This window comes from Gossypium raimondii, chromosome 9 (genome assembly GCF_025698545.1).
Source record: "Gossypium raimondii isolate GPD5lz chromosome 9, ASM2569854v1, whole genome shotgun sequence".
Taxonomy (NCBI): Eukaryota; Viridiplantae; Streptophyta; class Magnoliopsida; order Malvales; family Malvaceae; genus Gossypium; species Gossypium raimondii.
Window position 1 is genome coordinate 42,871,579 of NC_068573.1, and position 24,862 is coordinate 42,896,440.

A 24,862-nucleotide genomic window follows, 5' to 3' on the forward strand; every position below is an offset into this window, starting at 1 on the left:
TTGAGCTGTTGAAAAACTTCTTTGCATTCTGATGTCCAGTCAATGACTTCTGTTTCCTTTCAACGCTTTGAAGAAAGGGAGACACCTTTTTGTTGATTTGAACATGAATCTACTTGCACGACTTGCACGTCTTAGACAATGGAACAACTCGGAGGTCTTCTGGGGGCTTACTGGTTACCATTAGATGGTCCATAAAGGAATATGGTACCATTGTCAATCCCTTGACAAATTTATTGAAAAAAAACAAAAGCACAGAGATTGTCAACTGCAGCCACTCCAGGTTTCAACAACCTTAGTTGGCCATGACCAGTGTTCTAATATTAGCCATGCCTAATTTTTCTTTTTCTTCCAGTTTTACAATAAAGAATGATGCTTCAGGAGTTAGGGTAGGGGCTTTTCTTACACATCAAGGCAGACCCATTGCTTAGTACAGCAAAGTTTTTCAATCAAGCTATGTCCATTTATGACATGACAAGGAAATGTTGGCTGTACACTTCGAAGCTACCATCCGCAGACAAATTGTTAACGGTGGCTGATAAGAAAATATCTTAAAGGGCTTTCAAAGTGTATTTAATCCATTGAAAATGGTTTTTGTTACAAATGTTGCAAACTCCCAGAGCTGACACTATGACAAAATTTTATTGTCTCAAGAGAAACATCAACATCACGCATTAAAAAAACCTTCAAAATTAACAAATTCTCGTTTGCCACTTCACTAAATAAGACCATGCTCCCGATTTAGACCACAAAGAAGAAACTGCCATTCTTAAATTTCATACCAGCTTCAATCATCAATACTACCAGTGGTGGACACCATATTTTCTCTTGGTTTGATGCAATACACGCGGGATCCAATATGCTTTACTTCAAGACCAGCATTCTCACAGCCGGTGAAGAAGAGTGATTCATCCTCCTTGCCAATTCTGCGTCTCCAGCTCATTAGAAATGCCGGTACAGCCAACCCCATACACATTCCTGCCAGCAAGAAGTAGACATCAATAATCAAATAATGACCAATAATAGATTCTATCAGTCCTATAAGGTCAACTTTTTCCCTACATATATATATAGATCGTTTACCGCTACTCTGGTCATTTCCTACAGAAGGAATAGCTTTGTCATCTTTTGACTTGTAAGATTTTAGGAGAAAAGAGAGAGACTTTATCAAGTTAGGGTACTGCTTGACATCTGCAAAATCCCAAGAAATGGATATAACATGTTTAAACAAACCCTTGTTAAAAGATTTGGAGATTTAATTACAAAAGATAACATAAACTTTAAATCTAAAGTTTATAATTCCAGAGAACAAATCAGTTCACAGAGCCGAATTATATCTAAAACAACAAATTACTCTAATCAACTCCAAAGTTTGATCTTATTGCTAAGATATTGTCAAAAGCCCTTTAGCCAGAAATAATGATAGCAACTTCACGCTTCAGCTTTCATAACCATTTACATGTAAGTAACCACCGGGATTCCAAAGATGATCGATAAAGTAAAACATCAGCAAGCAAGAAACTTATTCCCAAGTTCTTGATCTTCTTCTGGTTTATCACTCCTCAGGGTCCACATAATTCAAAAATGATGGTTCTCAAATTCTACCAAAACTTTCCGTGTTTTTATTGCATGTAAGTATTAATGTACAACAAAATAAGTGATAAAAATCTAACCATTAATTTATTTATGCATCAGCCTTTCTTCAAGCATAAAATGTAGAAATTGCAGAAGCTAAATAACAAGAAGCTTACACAATAGGATATCACTTGCTATGATAAGGTCCCAGTCTGGTTCAGCACTTGGAAAGGTTTCCCCCCATGAATCTGAAAAACATTGACATTTTAATTTGAACATTATAGTCCATGAAATCAATGCTTCATGTTTCTTCTCCGTAGTACTGGACAGACTGTATGAATGTTAGATTTCTGATAACTGAAAACCACAGAGACTAAAGGGAACTCACGCTTTACATGAGGAAGGACAGGCTTAATTCCATTTGCCTGGCAGTTATGAGCTATGTTCTCTTCAATTTCCTGATCATCATAGTCTGATGTTGTTATGTCAAGATTAAATGATTTCTTAAGGAAAATAGCCAAAGCTCCAGTCCCACTGCCAATGAGTAAAGAATCAAGATCATTAAGAAAAATATCAATAAAAATTCAATTTCAGAATTATAACTATCGATTCTTATTTCAAGAAACAAACCAGATTAAAAATCAGAAATCAGATCTGGAGTGCTAACATAGCAGTACAAAGAAATTATACAATGGACATAACAAGTTTGTGCACATAATTCTAAAGTTGAATGAATTTGCAGATAAAGCTGTACCTTAAAAACATAAACTATTCAGAAAACATGCATCAGAAGGGCAATGTACCCCTCAACAACTGATAATAGGGCCTACCACTAATGATAAACAGCCCTCTTGAGTACATGATACTTATAATTAAATAAATGTGTACAGACTAGATAGATGGACTAAAATAAAGAATAAACAACTAAAATGAGTGTGCACTCTCGTAAACTCCCATGCTTTTTCTTTTCTCTGCAGCTGAAGGTATTACCTTCCCAATTCAAGGCAACGACGACCTTCTATCCATGAATGATGTTGAACTAACCATTCTGCAAATGCAAACGTACCTGGCCAGAGTAAGTTAGCATTCAACTGGTGGAAGGAAAATTCTCGAATAACCAACTCCTGCACAAAAGCCAAAATGCATATAATGATATAAAGGTAAAAATAGGTTAACTCAGGTGGATTCTAAAAGCAAAGTGCTGAAATACTAGAATAAGTTTCAACTATATTGCGATGGTCAAAATGGTTTGGGCGCTAATGCTAAGAGCTACAACTTATGCTGAGGTATCAGGAGTCGTCTGTGGCAGTAGTAAAGTTGACTAAATCCCAATACGATAAAAAAATTCAAGAAACAATGACAGTTAAGCTCAGTCAAATTATCATTGAATTTACTGTCCAGTAAGTTCAGAGTTACAATTTTTTTTCCTTCACCATGCATCATACTGCATACTAAGTGCCAACTCTACATCTTAAACCATATCATTAGGGTTTTCTAATAAACTATAGATCTATCTGCAGTCATATAATTTCATATTTAATGAGACCAACGAGAAAGTACCCTCTCTTTTTTTTCCAAAAACCATTTTCACACCAATTTTGATACAATTACTGCAGGGAGGTACTAATCAAGAATCAGTTCCATTATATCTTTCCCCGGCTAACAGAAAGCAATTTAATACTGCAAAAAGGTTAGAACTTTTTCCATGAACAAACAGTGCTATCTACTTTGTTAAGTAAAAGGAGTGTTTTGTTTTCTAAGATTGGGCATCTCGAAATAGATGCAAGGTATTATCGGAAGAACATTGAGTTACAGCTAAAAGTCCATTAGCCAAAGCAAAATTATGAAACGGGTAAGAAGAAATATATTCTAAAAGAAAAGAGACCTACCATGCCAGGAAACTGGTGTCTCCTCTCCACAAAGCTCTGATGGACATCTGTAACTTCCTCGTCTGCAAAGGGGGGAAAAAGGGTGAAGAGTTTCTTTAACGTAAAACCATCAAAGTAAAATGAAATTGGAAGTAAATATAAGAAGAGAAAGAATATACCAACAGAGACTTCTTCGGCATCGGCAAAAAGTGAAGACGGAGAAAAGAGTGCTATGTCCATTTTTATTTTTATTTTTTTTCCTTTTAGTTCAACAATACACTGCAAAGGGAAACAAAGCTATCTGCCAAAAGTACGAACACCAACAAAGCGAAGAAGGGCGATGCTCGCTGGGTTTTACAACTTTTTTTAGTTCTTTTTCTTTGATGGAGTTGGAGGCCCATTTATCTAATACGGGCTTATTTGGGCCTTTTAGGGTCAAATTTAAAGGGCAAACTACACTATTAGTCACAAAACTATAGGTAAATTTTCGTTTTGGTTACTTACTAAAAAATTTGCAATTTAATCACTGAAATATTTAAAAGTTTTCATTTAAGTTACTAGGTTGTTAAAATTGAAGCTCATTGACGAAACTTAAAAAAAAAAAAAAACCTTAACAACCCAATAAACCTATTTAAGAGCAAAATAGCCCACCCAGCCTAATAGGCCTAACCCAACTAGGGTTAAGCTCAGACAAAAATTTTTGTACTTCAAGTCAACCTGACCTAGAGGTGTTCATGGGCCGGGCGGCCCAACCCGACGACCCTCCCGAAATATGGAAGAGTTCGGTTAAAAATATAGGCCTGAAATATGGGTTTGAGCAAAAAAACGAGGCCTGTTTAAAAAACGGGTCGGGCCTCAGGCACCACTTTTTTGACCCAAGCCCGACTCGGCCCGACCCGAATATAATAATTTTTATTTTAAAATATTTTTAAAATACTTTTTTATTTTTTTATTTTTTTATTTTAACCCGACCCATGAACACCTCTAACCTGACCCGACCTAAATTCAATTTAAATAATAAAAAGGTATTCCTAAATTAAAATTTAATTATAAAAATATATAAAATAGCAACTAAACAATGTATTTTTAATATTTTATTAATTTTAATAGTACAACAGGCTTTTTGGGCAAACTAAGCATGCCTGAAAACAAACCTAGACTTAAACAATATTTTGGAACCAAACCTCGACCCAACCCATGACACCTCTATATTCGAGTGACTTAAATAAAAACTTTTAAATAATTCAATGACTTAAATGAAAGTGACCAAAACAAAAACTTAACCGGTTTACCCTTAATTAAATTTGATATCATAAGCATTTAAGTATAGTCTTTTATATAGAGGGCATAAACATTTGAGTCACCAAGTGTTAAGTGTTTCACCTATTTATAGAAAGACCAAAGTATAAATTTAGTACAACTCAGTTCCAAGACAAGCATAAATTGCGCATAAATCCAGTTCACGTGTGTCAACTGTCAAAGACAAGGAAACTCAATTACATGCCCAACCCAAATGCGTTAAGTGTAACATTTAACAAATAGGAAAGAAAAAAATAATAACAGAAACTACATACAAAAGAGATGAAAAGCAAGCAAGCATAAAGAGAAGCAGTTGCGGCACTCAACATGCTCCTCCTTCAGGCAACCAATTTAACTAGCGAGAAAAAAGCCTCTCTCTAACCTTCCACAGCCGGAAGCATCCGAGCATATCAAACACCTCTGAAAGGGATGATATAAAAGAGAAATATGATTATTTCAGAGGCTGCATTGTCTTCTAGGGGAACATTCTTACGAGGAAAGCTGGAACCTGCCGCTAGGTTTTTTTCTTCTCCATCCCTGAAATATTCAGAAACAAGAACAAAATCAGACATTCAGATACAGGAACCAGACACAGGCAATTCACTCAAAGAATGAAACAGAAAGATAAAAGCAAAGATGGCTGATGACTTACAAAGGCAACATAATACACGAAGGTCAATGCCGCTAAAACAATGAATGCGATTTGAAATACATTATACCTGTAATGCCAATATGCCCAACAATGTCAGTAGACATATACATATATGCCTGATCTGAATCAAACTTGGAATTCACATGGTATAAACTCACTTGTACAAATATTTAATTCCACGAAGAGACTGCAATGTGTGGCCGAATATTTCCTGGGCAGCAGTTGCTTGAGCATAGTACCCAAATGCGGTGGCACAGAACTGTATGACACTGAAATTGCAAACAAAAATATTATTTCATCAATTACTGTTCGACACACATAATTCCCTAATTCAATTTTCAACAACCAAGCACAAACCTAGAAATTCAACATGTTCTAATAAGAGATAACTCAAGATAACATAGAAACAAAGATTGAGTGCAGTAGCCAAGTCACCAACCTTATTGAGCACAAAAGAATAAGTCCCACATTGAACAGAAAAGAGTTCATTAGCGTAGCTCCCCACCTACAAAATGTCCATTAAACATGTCAGCCAGCAGGTCGTTTTCTAGACAATTAACCAAAATGCCATCAACATAAGATACATTACTTCATAGGATGAATTGTAATGAAAACCAATCGCAGGCCAAGCATCATTGCTCCAGCAATCACAGCAAGCAGAAGGTAGAAGCAAAAGAATGCAAATGCAACAGTACCCAGAAGACCTGAAAAAAGCGAAAACATAGATCTCCCATAAATTCTGAAAGCAGCAAACAGAGAAAAGAAAGGTTAAAAATGGTTTAGGAAGTACCCCATATATCATCCAGCTTGATGAAAACCTCATTCAGGAAGGGAGAAAGCGGTGGATCAATCAGAAGGTATATGACAATATGAATGATCCAAGCCACTGAAACAATCAACCTAACAAATTGCCGAACGAAGGCATGTTAGATAGTTCCTTTTAGTACACTGGTTGCAACCTCTCATTGTTTAGAGAAAGACTAAGAGTTATATCCTTTTTTCTAAAGATAGCAGCAATATATTTCTCTTCAGCGCATATATCGACACAAAATGTATGATGTGAGCACTCACCCTAAGATTCCCAACACAAGTTTTGCCAAGTATCCAAGAACAGTCAAGGCCCAGGAAGTTTCAGCCTGAAACGTCATGGCAAAGGAGTTGATACAGAAATAAGAAGGAATGAGTCTGTAACCAAGTGTCATGTCAACACACTACACAAAATTCCACGTTATTTCAGATACCTTTTCTCCTTGAGGATACATCTCTTCCAAAAGTTTTACATCTTCTTCTAGCTGAAGCAGCTCCTGCAGTGTTAATCAAGAATGTAAATAACCACAGCTAATGAACAATAGGAAATATGCGAAAACATCAAATGATAACTACTTCATCAGTCATACCCCTAAAACTCACTATATTAACTTCAACTCTTACCAAGCAACTGCTAAAAAAACTGCCACAAACTAATACAGCAATTGAAATATAACTAAGCTTTAGAATAATGATTACAACACAAGCCAAATTATTAAATAATCTGATATTTCAACCCAAAAGGAGAAGTGAATAAGCAAATAACATTTGAACTAGAGGGGCCTACAACTCATGACCAGAGCTAGTTTGGACAAAGCAATTATTGTCATTGAGAATGGAACAAACTAGAATTCAGAGACAAAAGTAAGTTTAGGATTTCACAACATACCTTTTCCACAGCCTTAACATTTTTACGCCATTTTCTACCCTTAGAGCCACTTCTTTCTTCCTGATGAAGGGCATCAGCAGCTTTCTTCACTTCTTTTGCCCTTTTACCAAGTTCAGTTGCTTCCTACAACATCAATTAAAACTATGACCATTGGCAATTACAACAAAATATGCAAATATCAATACTATTTTCCAACTCTAGTGCATTGCTTAATATCGCAGCATCATACGCAACTGAAAGGAAAAGAAAACCTTAATATATTGTGAGCGAGTGATAACAGCCTTTGGACGGCGTATAAATGAAGCAATAAGCCCAAGAGGCAAACAAGCAATACCTACACCACCAAATATCTGGCAAGGAATTTCGAGATGTAAGCAATATATTCTACCAAGAGAAAAGGTCAACATTAACTAGAACTTCTAACCAAATTCAAATTAAAAAATATATGAACATTGAAATTATCAAGAAATTCAATACCGAGAAAAGAACTGATCCAACAATTGTGGCAAGGGCAACAACATATTCTGGAAAGGTAGTACGCATAGTCCATGTTTTCTCTGATGAAGCACTTGCAGTATATGCAGAACACTGTATCCAAAGAGAATAAGGAAACAAAAGATGGAATGATGAGCTTAAAGAAACTGATTAAGGGAAAAACCACAATATTCTACAATAATAAAGAAAGGATAACACCACATCTTAAATGGGAAAAACAACTACTAACCGCGTGTGCACCACTGCCACCAATACAAGGCTGACCACTAGAGAAATCCCAATTACTTGGGAAATTAGTAGTGACAGAAGACAAGTGCCTAACAGTAAAATCCACCTTTCCAGCTAACCCTGATATACCATAAAAACAGGTTAAAATCAATGGTACGCCTGCTACAAATAAACCTATAAGTAACACACTCCAATCAGCAAATGCAAAAAACAATTTGCTTTGTTCTACCAAGCCTGTGTATGTAAAACTTTTTTTGGCTAAAGATATTCTGATTGTAAAAGCAACTTCAATTACAATTTGTACTAAGAGACATTAACTGAATATTCCAGTGATCAATCTTGCTCCTATTCCTAACCTAACATTCAACTCAAATGCTCAATATTTACACGGCATGTAAAAAACTCAATGACAAAAAAGAAAACGCTAATGAAATTAAATTTGATATAAAAAGGGCAAAACGAAAACCAACCATAGAGAATTCCAAGCAAGAGAGCACAAACAATTGCCGTTGTCACCACCCATAGCAACGCGCTCTTTATCCGTTTCCCAACACTCCTGCAACCAAAACCAAACGGCTAAAAGGGAAATTGGAGAAATGCATCAATAGCTCCAAAAAATCATAGTCCTACAAATACATACTTGTCCTGGTCTCCTTCGTAGAAGAACATAGCGAAGGGGATTACAAAAAAAACGAGCACAGCATCGATGATATAAACGGCGAGCCAAAGCTCTTTCATAGGCAAGGTGAGATTACAGGCGCCGTTGTATATCGCGTGCCTACACGCCTGCCGGTTGGCAACATCAGCCGGTAACATGAGTATGGAAATGGCAGCGATGGAGAGCCCGAAAACGACGACGAATTTGGGGAAATACGCTTGGTTAGCGTCGTCCGGATGCTGGTAATTGACAAGGAGGTAGACATTGAACAAGAACACTAGGACACACACAACTATGGCGACGATTACCAGAGCCAGGTTGAAATCGCCCATCCTTGCTAAGCTACCGATTCGAATCAAATCGAATCGCTATCACGAAGTTAAAACGAGATTAGAGGAACCAACGTTTTGTTTTAACCCTTCGAAGTTCAAATTTCAAATTTGAGATTTTTTGTAGATCGGATCTAAGCTTTCCTCTAAGTGGTTTTTTTGGAAAGGGAAAGGTGGGGGTTGAGTCCGGTGGCGGTGAAGTAGGTTTGTTGAATATTGGGGTATTTTTGACGTGTTGGAAGCTGAATGACGTTTCTACCCTGAAATAAAGTTGTTAATGGCGGGATAGAGTACTCGTGGAGAAGACTTGGAATGGGGTTTAATGTAAACTCGTTTTGTAGCCCGGTTACTGGTATCGAACCAGGCTGTCCAATGAAACAATAAGCATTGTTTTTGGTTTATAGAACTAAATGATAGAGCGACAAATTTAAATTTATTAAGCTCGCATTGTTGCTTTTTCATCCAACTTCTTCATCTCCAATGTCCAAATATAGGGGAAATCCTTCTCCCTTCAAGATAATACCTGAATTTAGATTACTTTCTTTTTTGTCTGTTAAGTAATTTTAATTTTAGTAAAACAAGGGAAGAGTTTTGTATTTCATTTTGAGGTTTAATTAATTTAATTTCTGATCTAATCAAGATCCACTCTTATTAAATGTAGTTGGTTCTATTTTGCTTCTATTTAACCTACGTATCTTTGATTAGTAATACTAAACGGTATTACGCGGTTAGATCGGAATACAAAAAGATAATTTATATCAGTAGACGACTGAACTGGCAGTACGTCATACTAGACCCAAGAAAAATAGATCATGAATCTGCTTATTCACTTGTGATAATGCGCTTCAGCTCACTCGAACTCACATTCTTGTACATTGACAATAATACCCATACCAATCAACCGGCAGGTGTATCAATCCATATTTCTCCCGCAAGAAATTGTATTTGGTATTTGTAATCTCTTGTTTATACTTTTCAAAGGTCTTCTTATGAAATTATTAAAACATTTTCTTATATATTTATATGAGATTGTTTTTATGTTTTTCATATAATCAATACAATTTTGATCAAAAACCATTATATATAATCAACAATTAATTTTACCATTATAATCAAAATACTAATTATGTTTTTTTTCCATAAATCTAGTACTATTTTAAACAGTTTTCAGCCTCTAAAATTTACTTAGCAAAAAACAAAATCTATCGTATTGGAATTAGATGAGAATTCATTTTCTTAATTTTATTTCCTATTTATTATTTTAATATTTATTTTATTATAAAATATAAAATTTGCCCAGCTCCAGTCAAATGTTCCAACATCCCATTGGTGAAAATTTTCCTTTTACACCCTTACTCTTATTTTTTTCTCTATTTTTGTTCTCTGTCTCTTTCTTCATCTTGCCTTCTACTTCAATTAATTTGCATTTTCAATTGTAAGATAATTTTATTAATTTAAAACGATAAACATCTTCCCCATTATTTTATAACAAACTAATATACGTTATTATGAAAAGAAATTTTAATTTACCATTCCTTTAATTAACAACTTTTAGATTATTTATTTTAATATTTTAATATTAATTATTTTGATTTAAAAATATTAAAATTCCCATTTTATATAATAAAATATCAAAAGATGCATTTTAATATTTTATTAAATAAATTTATAAATTCAAATATTTTAATAATTTCATAAACATAAAATCATTTTAAAAACTTCTATATATTATTTCTAATATAATGTCCTTAATAGTCATTTTCTATTCTCACATCATTGCTATAATTGTGTTTAGGTCCAAACACACACTCCACCGTTAGTTTTAATCTCATTGCTACAGTATCTAATTTTACCACTACAGTAATTAATCTTATTATTACCGTTATTTTTAACTTTACCGGAAGTAAACACACTGCCCATCCAGACTAAACCTTAGGCTTTCTTTGAATTAGATTTTACCCATGGTAAGATAGAATATTCCTTTTCACTAGACTGATTTCTTGTTTGGGAGATTTGAGGTGCGGTGTAATTGAGCACTCTCACCATTATATTGCTCTCAATTTTTACTGGAGCCAAAGCTGCCAATGGAGAAAAAGTTGAGGTCAGTTTCTTTATTAGTCTTGTTCCTTTTTTTTTTTAGTTTTATAGAAAGTAAAAGTATTATTAGATATTCTTATATAATTTTTATGGAACAATCTAATAAATATATAAATTTATTATCATAAATATATAAGTTTAATTATTATTTAATATAAAATAATTTAAATATATTTTATTATTTATTATGAACATAATTTAAAAATATTTAAATTTTATTGTATATGATTTTAATATTTTAATTATCATTTTATAAAAATATAAATTTAACTTATGTTATATTATTTAATATAATATAAATTTAATTATGTATAAGATTATAAATACATTGTAAACTAATGTCTATAATAGTTATTTTTTACTTTAATCTCATCGTTACTCTATTATAATAACTAATTTTACCGTCATTGTTATTTTTAATCTCACCAAAAACCTATCCCACAACCCATAAAAAAAAGCGTTAGTTTATTTCCTGCTTCGGGGGAGAAAGTTGATGAAATCTCAATTTGGGGTCCTGTGTGTGGCATTTCATTGAGAATAAAGACAAATATCAAGTGTTAATGTGACGATCGAAGTAAACGCTTTGCTTTCCTTTTCCAACTGTGCCATAGATTGGAAACGGGCGGCAGACTTTACAGCCTCCCTCCCAGCCTCTTGATATGCTCTCTTTTATGTGATCTCTATGCATATTTTGGGCCACTGCTTCTGCTCATCGCCATGACAAGGAAATAAAGTCATCAATTTATAACTCTTTTCTTTATTTCTAGACCCTAAACCTATTTCTATTCTCTAATAAACGATCATTGAAGGAGACTTTCGCAATTGAGTTAAAAAAATATTAATAAACAAAATTAATAACTTCGCATGTGTTTTTATGTTATTTTTCTAAAAAAAATAGTGTTAGGATACATTATCATGATTTATACCACAATTATAGTTTGTCAACAATTAAAATAATTTATTACCTAATAAAAATTGTCATTGAGTCTTAATTCGATTGACATGACATTGTTATCAACATAGGAGAACGTGGGTTCGAGTGCGCTGAAGTCCATTATCCTCTTACTTATAAATTAAGTTCTAGACATTATATAAAGAAGAACAACTATATAATAATTTATATTTTTCAATGTAAATTGACACGAACAATTATTGGATTGATATTTTTATTTCAAATATTAATTTTTAAAAATTTATATTATAACGAGATATTTAAATAGAAGGGTAATAGGAGAGCTTAAAATAATCAGAGGTGGGAAAACTAAAATACTGCTAATGGTGTTAATACAAATGATTTCAGGATACTGACATGCAACCTTCATCTCCACCTCAGATAGAAGAGAGATTGATTCAATCTTGGCGAGTGCACGTGAAATACGCTACATTGCAACTCGCGCCAACTTCTGTGCTGCACCTCTGCTTCACGCCAATCCCGTTCAATATATCTTCATCATCTTTCCACTCTCCTCTATCATTTTTCCAAAAGGGAAACAAATCTCTTCTCTCTTGCTTTTCGTCTTGCGTTTTTTTGATATGGCAGGAACCGGGGTGGTTGCAGTTTATGGAAACGGGGCTATAACCGAGACTCACAAATCCCCTTTCTCGGTGAAAGTGGGGCTAGCCCAAATGCTCCGAGGCGGAGTTATAATGGACGTGGTCACTCCCGATCAAGCTCGCATCGCTGAAGAAGCCGGCGCCTGCGCCGTCATGGCTCTCGAACGAGTCCCCGCCGATATCCGAGCCCAAGGCGGCGTGGCTCGAATGAGTGACCCACAACTCATCAAAGAGATTAAGCAATCCGTTACTATACCTGTCATGGCGAAGGCCCGTATTGGACATTTCGTTGAGGCCCAGATCCTTGAAGCCATTGGCATCGATTATGTTGATGAGAGCGAAGTTCTTACCCTGGCCGACGAAGAAAATCACATTAACAAACATAATTTTCGGATTCCTTTCGTTTGTGGGTGTCGGAATTTGGGGGAAGCGCTTCGGAGAATCCGAGAAGGAGCTGCTATGATTCGAACCAAAGGTGAAGCTGGAACCGGGAACATTATCGAAGCTGTTAGGCACGTCAGGTCCGTGATGGGTGATATCAGGATTCTTAGGAATATGGATGATGATGAGGTTTTTAGCTTCGCTAAGAAAATTCAGTCACCTTACGACTTGGTTGTGCAGACGAAGCAGCTGGGGAGGCTGCCTGTGGTGCACTTTGCCGCTGGAGGAGTGGCGACGCCGGCGGATGCTGCTCTCATGATGCAGTTGGGTTGTGATGGCGTGTTTGTGGGGTCTGGCGTTTTTAAGAGTGGTGACCCGGCTAGACGTGCCCGGGCTATTGTTCAGGCTGTTACCCATTATAGTGACCCGGCCGTGCTTGCTGAAGTTAGCTGTGGGCTTGGCGAGGCTATGGTTGGTCTTAATTTGAATGATAAGAAGGTTGAGAGGTTCGCTGTTCGATCTGAGTAGTGTATTTCAAATTTCTGTGGCTACGCGAAGGTGATAAATTCCACTTGTATTCTATTTTTTCAACATTTAAGCCGAAACTTTAATGATATTCCAAGGTATTTGATGTTTTAGTTGAATAGTGTAGCAATGAATATTGATGTTTTAATGATATACGTCGCATTTGATGTTTTAGGGAATTGTTTAAGCATTCATGGCATTGGATTTTACTAATGTGATGTGATGATAGATTTGGAGTGCATCATTGTGACTTATAGTAAGATATGAGTTGTTTCACACAAGTTGTAGTTCATGCTATTGGTTGATAATGGAAAACCATTTGATGTTACTGGATTCTGACATAAATGATAGATACTACTGTAACATGCTCTGTATGTGATACTTTTATAATTTAAACTTCTTGTTGCGAAGCCATTTGTTCATTCCTTCACGTCATCTTGTTCCTCCCGCAAGAGTATTGTTATGGTATTTGCCATTATTAACCTGCTACTCGCCTACCCGATTGGAACGAATCGATCCTCTTTACTTCAATAGTGATAGCCTGCATAGCTCTCTTATATGAGTTTGCACGTGGTGGGTTCGCATCATCATGTAAGCGAACACATTTAGGGAACACGTGTTAACCTTAGAATAGGGTACGTGTTGGTATGCATGGGAGGCTATCTAGGGTCATATCCAAGATCTATATCATATAAATAGATAAATTAGCCCCATTGAGTAATAGACTCACAAAAACACTCAACAAGTATTGGATTATTTGTTGTTAGCCTTTTACTTTCTTTCCAATGCTTTTTACATTTCTTGTAAACATCACTAGTGATGATTTCTTATCATTTCTTTCAATGTACAAGTAATGTTTCGAAACATTAAATTCACCGTGGAGAGATTGTATTTGCAGGAAATCTTTGTCGTGCATCCAACATCGTCTTCATTATGTGCTTGTTTTCCAGGTTATCCAAGTCAAGTGTCGTCTTCCATAAGTGGGGGTCTACTTCTATGTCTAAATGTTCACCAAGTGAAGGATGTTTTTGTTAACTATGCTGTTTCGTTCTCTAAAATTTGATCTTTAAGCTTGCAAGAAATTAAACAGCTCGTCTCTGCATTCTGCATCTATACTAATTGTAATCTTGAGCTGAATTATGCAATTTTTATGTATGATATTCTATTTGCTGACTAAACGTTGCTTTATTTGGTCATCTAGCCCGAACAAACATCCGACAATTCATAAACTGTATGATATAAGACTAGCAGCGCACAACACTGGTCATACACTTGTTTCCAACTGTGCCTAGTGAAGTCACTTTCGTCTTCATAAATTGAAAGTAAATTTACATATTTTACCTCCATGACGGGGCAATTGTGTCCCGACAGAAACGAGATTATTACAAAACCCAAATTAGGTGGTGATGCACTGCAGATTTTTGCAGCCATTGCCTTTGTTTTTTGGGCGAACAGAGGAGTGGGTTTCCTGCTCTATTAAGATCGTTGCCAATAAATGGCATATATGGATTCAATGAAAAGAGCTCAAAACTCTGAAGCTGACATATCAAATAAAAAGGTCATAATCACTTATTTGGCCCTTATAGAAAAACTCATTTTAGTCTTTCATATAATTTTTAGCTTTTGAACTTATATTTTTGTTAAAATGGATGGTTAAAATGGATGGAGAAGTTAATATTTGTTAATTTTACTAACATGGCATACACTTGGATTGTCACGTTGATGACATCTTAATATTTAATTAAAATTTAAAATTTTTAAAAATATGATGATATTTATTTTTATTTTTATGTTTTTAATAATTTAAATTATTTTAATTTTAAAATTAAAATAAAATAATTAAATGTGACATATTATCCACGTGTACACTATATCAGCAAAATTAAAAAATTTCATTCATTTTAAATGATTTAACAAAAAAACAAAAATATAAAAACTAAAAAAATGAAACAAAATAAATTAAAGCTAAATTTTTTTTAAAAAAATTGGAAGCTAAAATAAACCATTATGCCAATAAAAACCTCCCAGCTAGATTGCTGGTTAGCAAGACTGGGACCGCGTCAGCGTTAGTAAAATCTCGCCCAGAAATGACTCTAGACTAGCTAATCAATTACTCTTTGCCCACAGCTTGCAAGAGGAGGAGCAATTGGAGGAAGTAATAAGACACACCCCCAATTGTAGCGTACTGCAACTTTTCAGGCCCTTCAATCTCTGGGAAATCACTATCTGCAGCTCGATTAAATCCTCCAGCCAACCACCCCAAGTTCTTATATCCTCCCTCATATAGCTTGGAAGTTGCCATCATGGACCTAAGGATAACAATATCATCACTAAAAAATGAAACAGAAAAAAGGGGAAAAAAGTTGGCTAAGAAGGTCTTACCTTAGGCCTTCGCCACAAGCTACAAGCAGCTTAGCGTCCTTGTCAGGAAGAGTAGCTTCTACCTCTTGGACGAAATTAGGATTGATCATAGTAAAGTTTTGGCCAGTCCACAAGCCAATGTAGCCAAAATGCACCCATTTCTTCAAAAGAGTAATGGGGCTATTGTCCATGTCCTTGACGAAGAGTGGCACATGAAGTGACCCTTTAACATATGCCTTTTCTCGTTCCCACTGCGGTCTAATGTCGAGTAACTTGAAACCCTCGGAATTCAGGGCCGTGGCTGCGTCCTTAGGCAGTATAGGCTTCACCTCACCCGACTGTATTAGCTGCTGCCCACTGCTTGACGCTGCAGTATTGACACCAAAGTTTTTGGTTTTAGAGGAAGTGAAGAATAGCGGCTTAGGTTGCTTCTCTTGCTTCAGCAACGATGATTGGAAGTGGTTCAGTTGAATTGCCATTTTTTTTCCCTTATCCTGAAAGCAATCGTCTTTGGTTGTGTTCACTTGTTATCTTTGTTTGCCTGTTGGAGGAGCCCACCGCGTTATCTTTCAAGCCTTTGTTGTTTGGACGGTTGAATTCCGATTTTGTCCCACTATCACAATAAATTTGAGATTTTATTTGATTTTTAAAAAAATCATTTTTATAATGTTATTAGTTGGTCCAAATTAATAATACCAATAATTATTGTCATTAAAGTGAAGAGGTAAAATTTTCTTATATTGTAATTGGATCATACAATTAGTAGTATGTAAAAATCCAATCAATTATATTTAATCAATAATAAATTTACATGTCAAATGAATGCTTAAAAGCTTTTTTTTATAATAAAAAAAAATCAAACATCATTATTTTAAAATTTTTAATAAGCTCTAATAATAGTAAAAGGTACAAATATCAGGAACAGGAGCCAAACAAGGTTGACATTGCAGTAAATGGTGGTTGACTCTTTTTTTTTGCTTTATGTGTCCAAGGATCATGTTTAACGAATGGGAATGTAGTTGAAAGCCAGTCCCAGATGGCAGACTATGCAAGATTATCAATGCGAGTACTGAAAGGACCTATTAGATTAGAGACAACCCAAGCATGGATAGTGGGACCAAATCTGAAGCCTGCATACATAAAGGTCGATAAATTAAAATTTGCTATTGTTCGAGCTTGGGAGTTTCAATCACACACTTTTGCCTGACTTTTAGTGTGATTAATGCACGGTTTGGGATGAACACAAGCTAATACTCCCTGCAGATAAAGAATAATTTTCTTTTTCCTTGCTTTACACTGTGCAGCTTGGGAATGAGAGTTACGAAGCAGACACAGCGGTGGAAATTACAATGCAGATGAATTTGGGGATGGGGTCTGAAAGCATTTCCATGGCTGACAAACAATAGTGTAGCAATATTCAAATGTTTTGTACTGTAATGATGAAATTTAACTGGATGCTTCTGCACATAAAGCAAAAACAGAAATATCTTTTCTTGATGATGTAGTTAAGCCCAAAACAAAGTCCAGTTTTAATTTTAAGAGCACTTTAGTGGTAGGTCATAGAGTGGCCCATCCAGTGTTGAACCAAGTGGAAAGGGGGGGAGGGGGGTCTTCAATCTTCATGTTATTGTAAACTAGTAAAGCAAGTAATCAGCTTTCTTACTGAAACATGGAGATTATCGGCAAAGGAGTTAGAACAAGGAACCTAATCTTTTAATTTGAATTTGAATTAATTAAGCAATTTGGATTATGGGAAATCTCTACGAATTGCGACAGCTAAATGACATTTTAAGGCACCCATTAATCCTATCAATCCATTCTTAGTGCTTATCGCTACCTTAATATATATATATATATATTTTGGTTCCCAACTGTTTTTGTCTCACTCCCTCCTCTCTATAATCAACCTGGGACACACAAGGCAGATTGCTCGTGCTACAATCGAGCCAATCTCTCCACAATGCGTCGTCCAAGTCGCGCCGATGGCTTAGCCAAAGAACGCCTCAGATGGACTCAAGAGCTTCACGATCGATTCGAACAAGCTGTTAATCAGCTAGGAGGTCCAGATAGTAAGTGTAGAGCTGGGAATTTATTTATTTATTTTTCAGCTCTGTTTGGTTTTACGGTGGGTGATGATTGTGGGAATTGTGGTTGCCAGGGGCAACGCCAAAGGGAATTCTGAAGGCTATGGGCGTTGATGGCCTCACCATTTACCATGTCAAAAGTCACTTGCAGGTTAACTCATATTTCTCCAAGAGTTATACGTACATGTATTGTCATCGGTTTATGATATAAACATCTGAGTTATTGATTTCTTTTTTTCCCCAGAAATTCAGGATTTTAAAGTTTGTTCCCGAAACAAATACTAGTAAGTTGAAACAGCCTTAGTCTGTCACTAACATTGAAGCAGTCAATAGATCCTTTGATAGCTTCGATTCTATATCTCTCTAACTTGGGATTAATATTATCACGTTGTTTAACCGCAGAAGGCAAGTTTGAGAGGAGAAATATTTCAGAAATACTGCCTAATTTTGGTACAACATCGTGAGTTATCGTTTCTTTGTTGGGGAATTCTTTCAGTACATATGTATGTATGTATGTATATATTCACTTGCTTGTTGTGTCTTTGCTATGACTGGAAAAACATATAAAGAGGCGCGCAGCTTAATGAAGCTCTGCAATTATATATGGAAGCACAAAGAAAACAAGGGGATGATAAACTCCAGGTATTTGCATAAATCCATGCATATCAGACCAAAGCATGATAAGATTTTAGATTTTGTCTTTGGTTTACTTTTACTTAAGAATAAAGGTATAATAAGCCCAGCGATGGGGTTTAACACTTTCCTTAATTATATCTCAAGGTTAGAAGGAATTTGAAGATTAAGTTTGAAGCACAGGTGAGATACTTTGAGAGAATTGCAGGGGAGCATAGAAACCGAGTCACCCCAACAAAAGCTACTAAATCATTGTCTCCCATATCATTGCCTTCGTTATGTGAGGAGTCTGAGTCCAATTCAAAAGATTTTGAAACCGATTCCGAGGCCGACAAAAACGAAATAGAGTCCGGAGAAAGAATTCAAGCTCTAAAAAGGGCTGGAATAGTGGAAGATAACTCAGCGTCATCTTCATCATCATCATCATCATCAATGTATGCATTCCCGTTGTCATTCAGCGCAGATGGCTATGAATATGATGATCAAAACATGCTTCTTAACGGGGGAGAAAGACTTTCCTACACTGCAAATGATATCAGCTTTCCCTGGAATATCCCAGTTTGCTCATCACCCTTGGTGCCTAGCTTTATGTGAATCTTGCCACAGGGACTTTGTAAAATAAAGCAATAGATGATCATATTATGTAGACATACTTGCATGATTGCTTTCAAGGTTTGCTAAATTAAAGAAGCGGAGCATTGGAACTGAACTTTTATAATTTTTCTAAACCATGAAAGCAATCCATATATCTAAATAAAACTTTGTAGCATTATAGAAATGCTGCTTCATTAGGTAATAAAAGAGGGTGATCTGATACAGATATATGTCTTTTTGTGTGGACTTGTAGAGCATGGATTGCTCATATTGTATTTAGAAAATGGATTTATCATCTTTTTAGCCATCTCTGAATTTCAATTTTGCTTCATGGGTCTAGGTCAAGCAGGCGCAGACAGAACAGACAACAAGATGAGTAGCTATATGTCAATGGCCACTATGGCATTATCCATTGAGTTTTAACTGAGAGTTGACCTGGGTAATTAAACGCCCAACATGGGTGAACAGTGCTGGTTTGGTCAAATGTTTGAAGCTAAGCAAGCAACATGGAAAACATGGCAGCCTAACAAGCTTCTATGCAAAATTAAACTAAATTAAAGCACACCAAATCAAGCCAATTTAATTAATTAACTTCAACACTGTAGTTAGTAGCTAGGCATGGTTTGACACGAGGAGTGGGTGAAATTTTAGTCAAATTTTTCAGTAGGTGAGCTTTGTTAAGATTATAAAAAATTATTAAATCAATATAAGATGATAAAATTATTAAAAAATATAAAAAAATTATTAAAAGTATAGAAAAGTTATAAAAAATATTATAAAATATAAAACATATAGAAAATTGTTAAAAATTAAAAAAAAAAAAAAAGAGTTACAATCTTGCTATGATTTTCAAGTTCAAAGGTCATCTGTATTGTGACCTTTCTTTAATCATGTTCCACTACTATTATCACCACTCGAGTTTTAGGTACAAACCCACAACTTCCACTCGTCATTTTGAACCAATACCAACACAGCTCCATCATTCATATACCACTGCTGACTGCAACCCTCACCTCACCCAAAACTCATACTCACAAACAACACAAAGAAGCATACCTTGGTCTAACCTTCCTGCTTTTGAAACGAAAGGAAACAATCAAGATTCAAAGCCAACAAAAGTGAAAACAAAAATAAAATAAAAAGCGAAGCAAAGTGAAACTAACACCGATTTCGGGTTTAATAGATCATTTTTTAAAGTATATTTTTAATATTTTTTTTATAGTTTTTAGGATTTTAATTTTTATCATTTTTGCCACGTGTCACAACAACAACGTGACACGTTGCAAAGAAAAAAAAACTTTAAAATTTATAATTTTTCTAAATTTTTATATTTTATTTTAGTTTTATATATTTTAATATTTTATATGCTTTTTTAATTTTAATATTTTTATTATATTTATTTATTTTTATCATTTTTTCATGTGTCACAATCATGATGTGACATGGCATTGTTAATTGAAAAAGAAATGGGATCGTTAACTTTAACAGTCAACCATTAAAGATAATGGTCAAAGAATTTCGTTGATGTATTTTGGCAGTTTGGGTACCTAATCAAGTGAAAACAAAAATCAATGACTTACTTGCATTTTGAAAAAGTTTGAGGACTTTTGACACACTTAAGTCTAAATTTTAGCATTTTAATTATTCTATATAAAATAACTTTAATAAAAACATATAATTTATGTTTTTATAAGAAAAATTTAAATTGTATTGTCATCATATAAAAATAAATGAATTATAACATTCAAAATTAAAATCTTCATAACTTATAAAATTCAAATAATTTTAAATATTCGATTCGAGTCCAAATCTGAATTCAAAATGGCTTGAGCCCAAAAAATATGAACCAAACCCGAAATAAAGTTTAGAGGGATGAATGGTGTTGATCTTAAAAATCATAGTAGGAGTGACTTTTCATTGACATTAACATTGACTAAAAGGTCCATGTTTCCTGAAATGATCCAAATTTTGGACCTAGGTTTTTTTCTAATTAAATTCACCTTAATTTCAAGTTGTTTCCCATATCTGTGTCCTATTATAAATTTGAAGCAGGTTTTGATCAGAATATATGGCATTGAAGTAGGCTCTTTTTCTACTGTAAGGAGCATGATAAAAGATTTAAGACACCTTCATTTATTTAACATTAGCTTGTTCTATCACATCTATCTTCCACTATAGCTTCTTTAATGTCATACTTTTGTACTTTGACACTGGTCATGACCTTCTCCAGATATTCTTCCCCAATCATAGCCTTTGTATCTTTTTTCTTGGAACTATTTCCCACCAAAATGTATGAGACATTCTAAAGGTGAAAGCAACAAGGACACTTTAAGAAAAAATGTCGTTATTCCCAAACTATAACAATTTTCTTTTGGTCATCTATAGTTAAAATAAGACGGCAGAATTTGAGGTGTACACACGTCACTCTTACAATTATCCAAATAAATTTTATTGCATCATATCCTTCAAAATCCAGTCACTCATTCTACACCTTACTATTAAATATATAATTATCCAATAACTTCCTCTACGTCTTATTCATCCTATCATATATTAAATATAATTGTTATTTGCTGACTTTCACCGAGCTTATTCCATACATGTTTTGACAAAAGCAGTATACTTTATCGTTTTGCATTTTGGTATCTCCTTTGATTCAATCAACAACTTCCAGTAAAAAGGGTCAGTAGGTACAAGTAGAGATGATAAACGAAATATATAAGTTCCTGAAAATACTTGCATATATTTTTCGCATTAATGTAGAACTTCAAAGGCGAAATCAAGTTATGATTTGCAAGTGAGGTGAGATCACTGGCACACACTGTTTTTATCACATACATATTTTGAGATTGGATATTTTTATCTGTTGGATTTCATGGACTCAATTTGTGTTTTGCCACAAGGGCCATTCATCCTAATGTAGAGCCTGTACTCATCATATGTCATTGGCTTGTACAGTGCTGGCCGGTCCTCATTCACCAGCTCCTTGGCCGGTTCTATCAGTAAATCGCTCTTGGGGTTGTAGAAGAAAGCTAGGGAGACTCGATCTTTTTCTGAGTTCACGATAACACGGTGTTCAACACTCTTGTAATTTGCATTGCTCAGCACCTAAAACATGCATGAGTCAATTTTGCCCTCCATGAAAATATATGGCAATTAAAAAACATGAATACTATATTAAACAAAAGCTATAGAGACCTGGATTTGATCTCCGACGTTGACAATGAAAGCATTGGGAAATGGCTTCACCGTTATCCACTTGCCACCCTTACGAACTTGGAGTCCAGCTACGTCGGGATCAGGCAGGAGAATGGTGATGGCGCCAGGGTCTGAGTGTGAGGAAAGGCCTAGTGTAAGTTCAGGTTGAGGACATTTTGGATAGAAATTGGCCCTTAAGCAGGCTCCCATTTCATCTCCACCAAAGGCATTTTGTAGGTAGTCTTCTTTTAGTTCAAGGTTGATAGACATTGCCTTCAACAGCCTTCCACATAGTTTTGTAACTTGGGCACCATATTTAGCAACCAGTTCCCTGAGTCCAGATTCAACAACTAATAATTAATAGAAAGCTAGTGAGACTCAAATTGCCAAAATACTCACGTACAGCCTATATCGGCGATTATATTATAATCATAATATTTGAGGCAGGCGCACCTGCATGATACCGGCTGTGCAGGCCACTTGCTTTGATTCCTTAATGTAACCGGCAAGTAATTAAGAAAAAAGTAATCGCTCCAATCAAGGATCGCTCCTTTCTCGATCCCTAAGCGACTACCGTACCCTTCATAGGTACTTGGCGAGTTGGCGTACTGTTGCTTCACTTCAAGCGGCAACTCAAAGAAGTCACGCCACACCGCACGCGTGCGCTTCATGAGCTCATGGCTAACCCCATGGTTTACAACCTGGAAGAAACCCCAGTCCCTGCAGGCGCTGGAGATGCGTCTCGAGGTCTCCTGGTGGAGGGCTGGGTCTTTGCCGAACAGGTTCTGGAGATCAATAACGGGAACTTCAAGGTGATCATGGATTTCAGATTTCAGGGCAGGCCTGTCACTTATAGGCTTAATATATCGATCCGGAATGGTACCAATGCCATTCTCAGACAGAGACTGAACTCGAACCACAGGCTCAGGCCAACTCATGAGACGATTCATTATTTTATATACCCAGAAAGAGAAAGAAAAGAGAACAAGAGGAAAAGAAAGAGGTGGAATGAGGTGATAAGAGAGGAGGGAGCGAAAGGGGGTTTATATAAGGAATAAGAAGGCAATTTCGGCGCCCGTGATGACTTTAATCAAAAAGTAGGAATTAAGGAAATGGATATTGGTGAATGCCGACATTAGAGAATTAAAAAATTGAGTCAGCGATGGTGAGATGTGAGTTTTCCAATATATAGATTGAAGATTGTATTTGTATTTTTGTACAGCAAAAGCTGGGTTCGGATTAGGTTTAGTACACTGTCGTCGAGTTGTACAGCAAAATTAAAGACGAGTTTGCTTTTGGCTCTGCTCAGTGGAAAGCCAACAAAATCAGACATTTTTTTTCTTAGCACAGAAACGTAATAGAGTAGGGTTTTTTATTTTTATTCTTTTTATGCACGTGTGTTTTAAGAGAATTACTGACTGACAACAACAACATTCTAATTTCTGGGGCAACTTGAATTTTCAAATGCCTAGTGTAGTGTAGGTGGCAGTCTTAGTGGGCGCAAGCCAAGTTTCCATTAATTTAACCTTTTCTTTTAATTTGGAATTTGGAATTTAGATTTCTATTTTCGTTTTTGGACAGGTGAAATTTTATATGCAAGAATCAGAAGTTTTACGCTTCCTTACACGGAGAAACTTGGAAATAATTTTGGGTAAATATGAATATACTCAAGATGGGAAAACAAAACAACTCATATTTAATTTATAAATAAAATCCTATTTCATTTGCTTTCCCAACATACTCTAAATCCCAAAATTATATCTCAATAAAAACTCACATGCACTCATGGGCCGGCCGAGTGCCTGCTCAAAAATTAAAAAGATTTGAGTAAAAATATAGATTTAAAAAATGAGTTTAAACAAAAAAAACTTGTTGTTTTGCTACCATTTCACTATTATGTTGCTACTATTTTGTTGTATATAACATTGCTACTATTTTAGAATTATTTACATGTTAAATTGCATTTTATCTTAGTGCTATTTTAGTGTAAAGACTTTTTTTAAATTTATTTTCATTTTATTGAGAAATATTTATTTTAATATTTTTATGTATTTAGTGTATTGTATTTTTTAAATATTTTTATATAAAAAATAAAATTAAAAATTTATCTGAACAAACCGGTCGGACCTGTGTTTTAGCATTCCAGATTGAAAAGGAGAGAAATGTACCTTATTTCAAAACTATGCAGTTTTCAAATGTTTTATTTCTTTTCCTTTCATTCTTTAACTTTACCAAACAATTGATGGAAAGAAAATTATTTTTTCTTTCAAAATTTCCATCTTTCCAACCAAATACACCTATGAAAAGAAATTTTTCATTGTTCATTTTCTATTTTTTACCTCTTCAATTTACCATATTTTCAATTTTCTTTTCTCTCTACCAAGCAAAAACACAAATATAGTGAACATTATTTCTGTTGATTTAAATCTCTAGTTGTATAATGTCAAATTTAGCCCTCAACGTTTATATCTTTTGTTAATTTTATTTATTTAAATTTGACTATCAACCTTTTTAAAAGAGTTGAATTGTTATTCTTTTAACATAAATATTGACTAAGACATTAAATTTTTAAATATTGCAACTCACTCACATGAAAAAGCAAAATGTACTTTTTCTAAATTTTATGAAATTTTATAAT

The 24,862-nt window shown here is 34.9% G+C and overlaps 6 protein-coding genes across 6 annotated transcripts; 2 read left to right on the forward strand and 4 right to left on the reverse strand.

Annotated features, from left to right (window-relative positions):
• Positions 1-544: 544 nt before the first annotated feature.
• LOC105799948 (uncharacterized) lies at positions 545-3,828 on the reverse strand. The gene is made up of 7 exons (XM_012630768.2): positions 3,620-3,828; positions 3,462-3,523; positions 2,563-2,696; positions 1,961-2,106; positions 1,749-1,820; positions 1,081-1,188; positions 545-975 (listed from the first exon to the last, which is right to left on the reverse strand). Exons 1-7 carry the CDS (start codon positions 3,678-3,680, stop codon positions 785-787), a joined length of 774 nt encoding a protein of 257 aa, XP_012486222.1. The 5' UTR covers positions 3,681-3,828; the 3' UTR covers positions 545-784.
• A 1,022-nt stretch (positions 3,829-4,850) lies between these two features.
• LOC105799949 (LIMR family protein At5g01460) lies at positions 4,851-9,146 on the reverse strand. Its single transcript, XM_012630770.2, has 14 exons — positions 8,451-9,146; positions 8,281-8,366; positions 7,812-7,930; positions 7,565-7,675; positions 7,339-7,437; positions 7,088-7,210; positions 6,633-6,695; positions 6,463-6,527; positions 6,182-6,291; positions 5,981-6,095; positions 5,831-5,896; positions 5,550-5,660; positions 5,392-5,458; positions 4,851-5,276 (listed from the first exon to the last, which is right to left on the reverse strand). The coding sequence occupies exons 1-14, from the start codon at positions 8,798-8,800 to the stop codon at positions 5,229-5,231; spliced, it is 1,533 nt and encodes a 510-aa protein (XP_012486224.1). The 5' UTR covers positions 8,801-9,146; the 3' UTR covers positions 4,851-5,228.
• A 3,087-nt stretch (positions 9,147-12,233) lies between these two features.
• On the forward strand, positions 12,234-14,532 carry LOC105799951 (probable pyridoxal 5'-phosphate synthase subunit PDX1). The gene is made up of 2 exons (XM_012630773.2): positions 12,234-13,387; positions 14,253-14,532. Exon 1 carries the CDS (start codon positions 12,428-12,430, stop codon positions 13,355-13,357), a length of 930 nt encoding a protein of 309 aa, XP_012486227.1. The 5' UTR covers positions 12,234-12,427; the 3' UTR covers positions 13,358-13,387; positions 14,253-14,532.
• A 695-nt stretch (positions 14,533-15,227) lies between these two features.
• Positions 15,228-16,253, reverse strand: LOC105799953 (rhodanese-like domain-containing protein 10). The gene is made up of 2 exons (XM_012630776.2): positions 15,737-16,253; positions 15,228-15,663 (listed from the first exon to the last, which is right to left on the reverse strand). The coding sequence occupies exons 1-2, from the start codon at positions 16,192-16,194 to the stop codon at positions 15,465-15,467; spliced, it is 657 nt and encodes a 218-aa protein (XP_012486230.1). The 5' UTR covers positions 16,195-16,253; the 3' UTR covers positions 15,228-15,464.
• Positions 16,254-17,613: 1,360 nt separating this feature from the next.
• LOC105799952 (myb family transcription factor PHL7) lies at positions 17,614-19,333 on the forward strand. The gene is made up of 6 exons (XM_012630775.2): positions 17,614-17,784; positions 17,874-17,950; positions 18,044-18,083; positions 18,202-18,259; positions 18,369-18,441; positions 18,580-19,333. Exons 1-6 carry the CDS (start codon positions 17,676-17,678, stop codon positions 19,024-19,026), a joined length of 804 nt encoding a protein of 267 aa, XP_012486229.1. The 5' UTR covers positions 17,614-17,675; the 3' UTR covers positions 19,027-19,333.
• A 2,412-nt stretch (positions 19,334-21,745) lies between these two features.
• Positions 21,746-23,249, reverse strand: LOC105799950 (jasmonate-induced oxygenase 4). Its single transcript, XM_012630772.2, has 3 exons — positions 22,678-23,249; positions 22,225-22,555; positions 21,746-22,134 (listed from the first exon to the last, which is right to left on the reverse strand). Exons 1-3 carry the CDS (start codon positions 23,172-23,174, stop codon positions 21,886-21,888), a joined length of 1,077 nt encoding a protein of 358 aa, XP_012486226.1. The 5' UTR covers positions 23,175-23,249; the 3' UTR covers positions 21,746-21,885.
• Positions 23,250-24,862: the final 1,613 nt, after the last annotated feature.

Bases quoted from the DNA above. Each gene is read 5' to 3' on its own strand.
- LOC105799948 (XM_012630768.2), bottom strand. From the start codon at position 3,680: ATGGACATAGCACTCTTTTCTCCGTCTTCACTTTTTGCCGATGCCGAA. The intron at 3,524-3,619 runs GTATATTCTTTC...CCCCCTTTGCAG, and splicing joins TGCCGAAGAAGTCTCTGTTG to ACGAGGAAGTTACAGATGTC. The intron at 1,821-1,960 runs GTGAGTTCCCTT...AATGTTTTTCAG, and splicing joins TGTCCTTCCTCATGTAAAGC to ATTCATGGGGGGAAACCTTT.
- LOC105799949 (XM_012630770.2), bottom strand. From the start codon at position 8,800: ATGGGCGATTTCAACCTGGCTCTGGTAATCGTCGCCATAGTTGTGTGT. The intron at 7,211-7,338 runs GTTTTCTTTTCC...TTGATGTTGTAG, and splicing joins CTCGCTCACAATATATTAAG to GAAGCAACTGAACTTGGTAA. The intron at 6,096-6,181 runs GTACTTCCTAAA...CGCTTTTTTCAG, and splicing joins CAAGCTGGATGATATATGGG to GTCTTCTGGGTACTGTTGCA.
- LOC105799951 (XM_012630773.2), top strand. From the start codon at position 12,428: ATGGCAGGAACCGGGGTGGTTGCAGTTTATGGAAACGGGGCTATAACC.
- LOC105799953 (XM_012630776.2), bottom strand. From the start codon at position 16,194: ATGGCAATTCAACTGAACCACTTCCAATCATCGTTGCTGAAGCAAGAG. The intron at 15,664-15,736 runs GTAAGACCTTCT...TGTTATCCTTAG, and splicing joins GCTTGTGGCGAAGGCCTAAG to GTCCATGATGGCAACTTCCA.
- LOC105799952 (XM_012630775.2), top strand. From the start codon at position 17,676: ATGCGTCGTCCAAGTCGCGCCGATGGCTTAGCCAAAGAACGCCTCAGA. The intron at 17,951-18,043 runs GTTAACTCATAT...TTTTTTCCCCAG, and splicing joins ATGTCAAAAGTCACTTGCAG to AAATTCAGGATTTTAAAGTT. The intron at 18,260-18,368 runs GTGAGTTATCGT...AAACATATAAAG, and splicing joins CCTAATTTTGGTACAACATC to AGGCGCGCAGCTTAATGAAG.
- LOC105799950 (XM_012630772.2), bottom strand. From the start codon at position 23,174: ATGAATCGTCTCATGAGTTGGCCTGAGCCTGTGGTTCGAGTTCAGTCT. The intron at 22,556-22,677 runs GTGCGCCTGCCT...ATCTGGACTCAG, and splicing joins GCACAGCCGGTATCATGCAG to GGAACTGGTTGCTAAATATG. The intron at 22,135-22,224 runs GTCTCTATAGCT...TGCATGTTTTAG, and splicing joins ACGTCGGAGATCAAATCCAG to GTGCTGAGCAATGCAAATTA.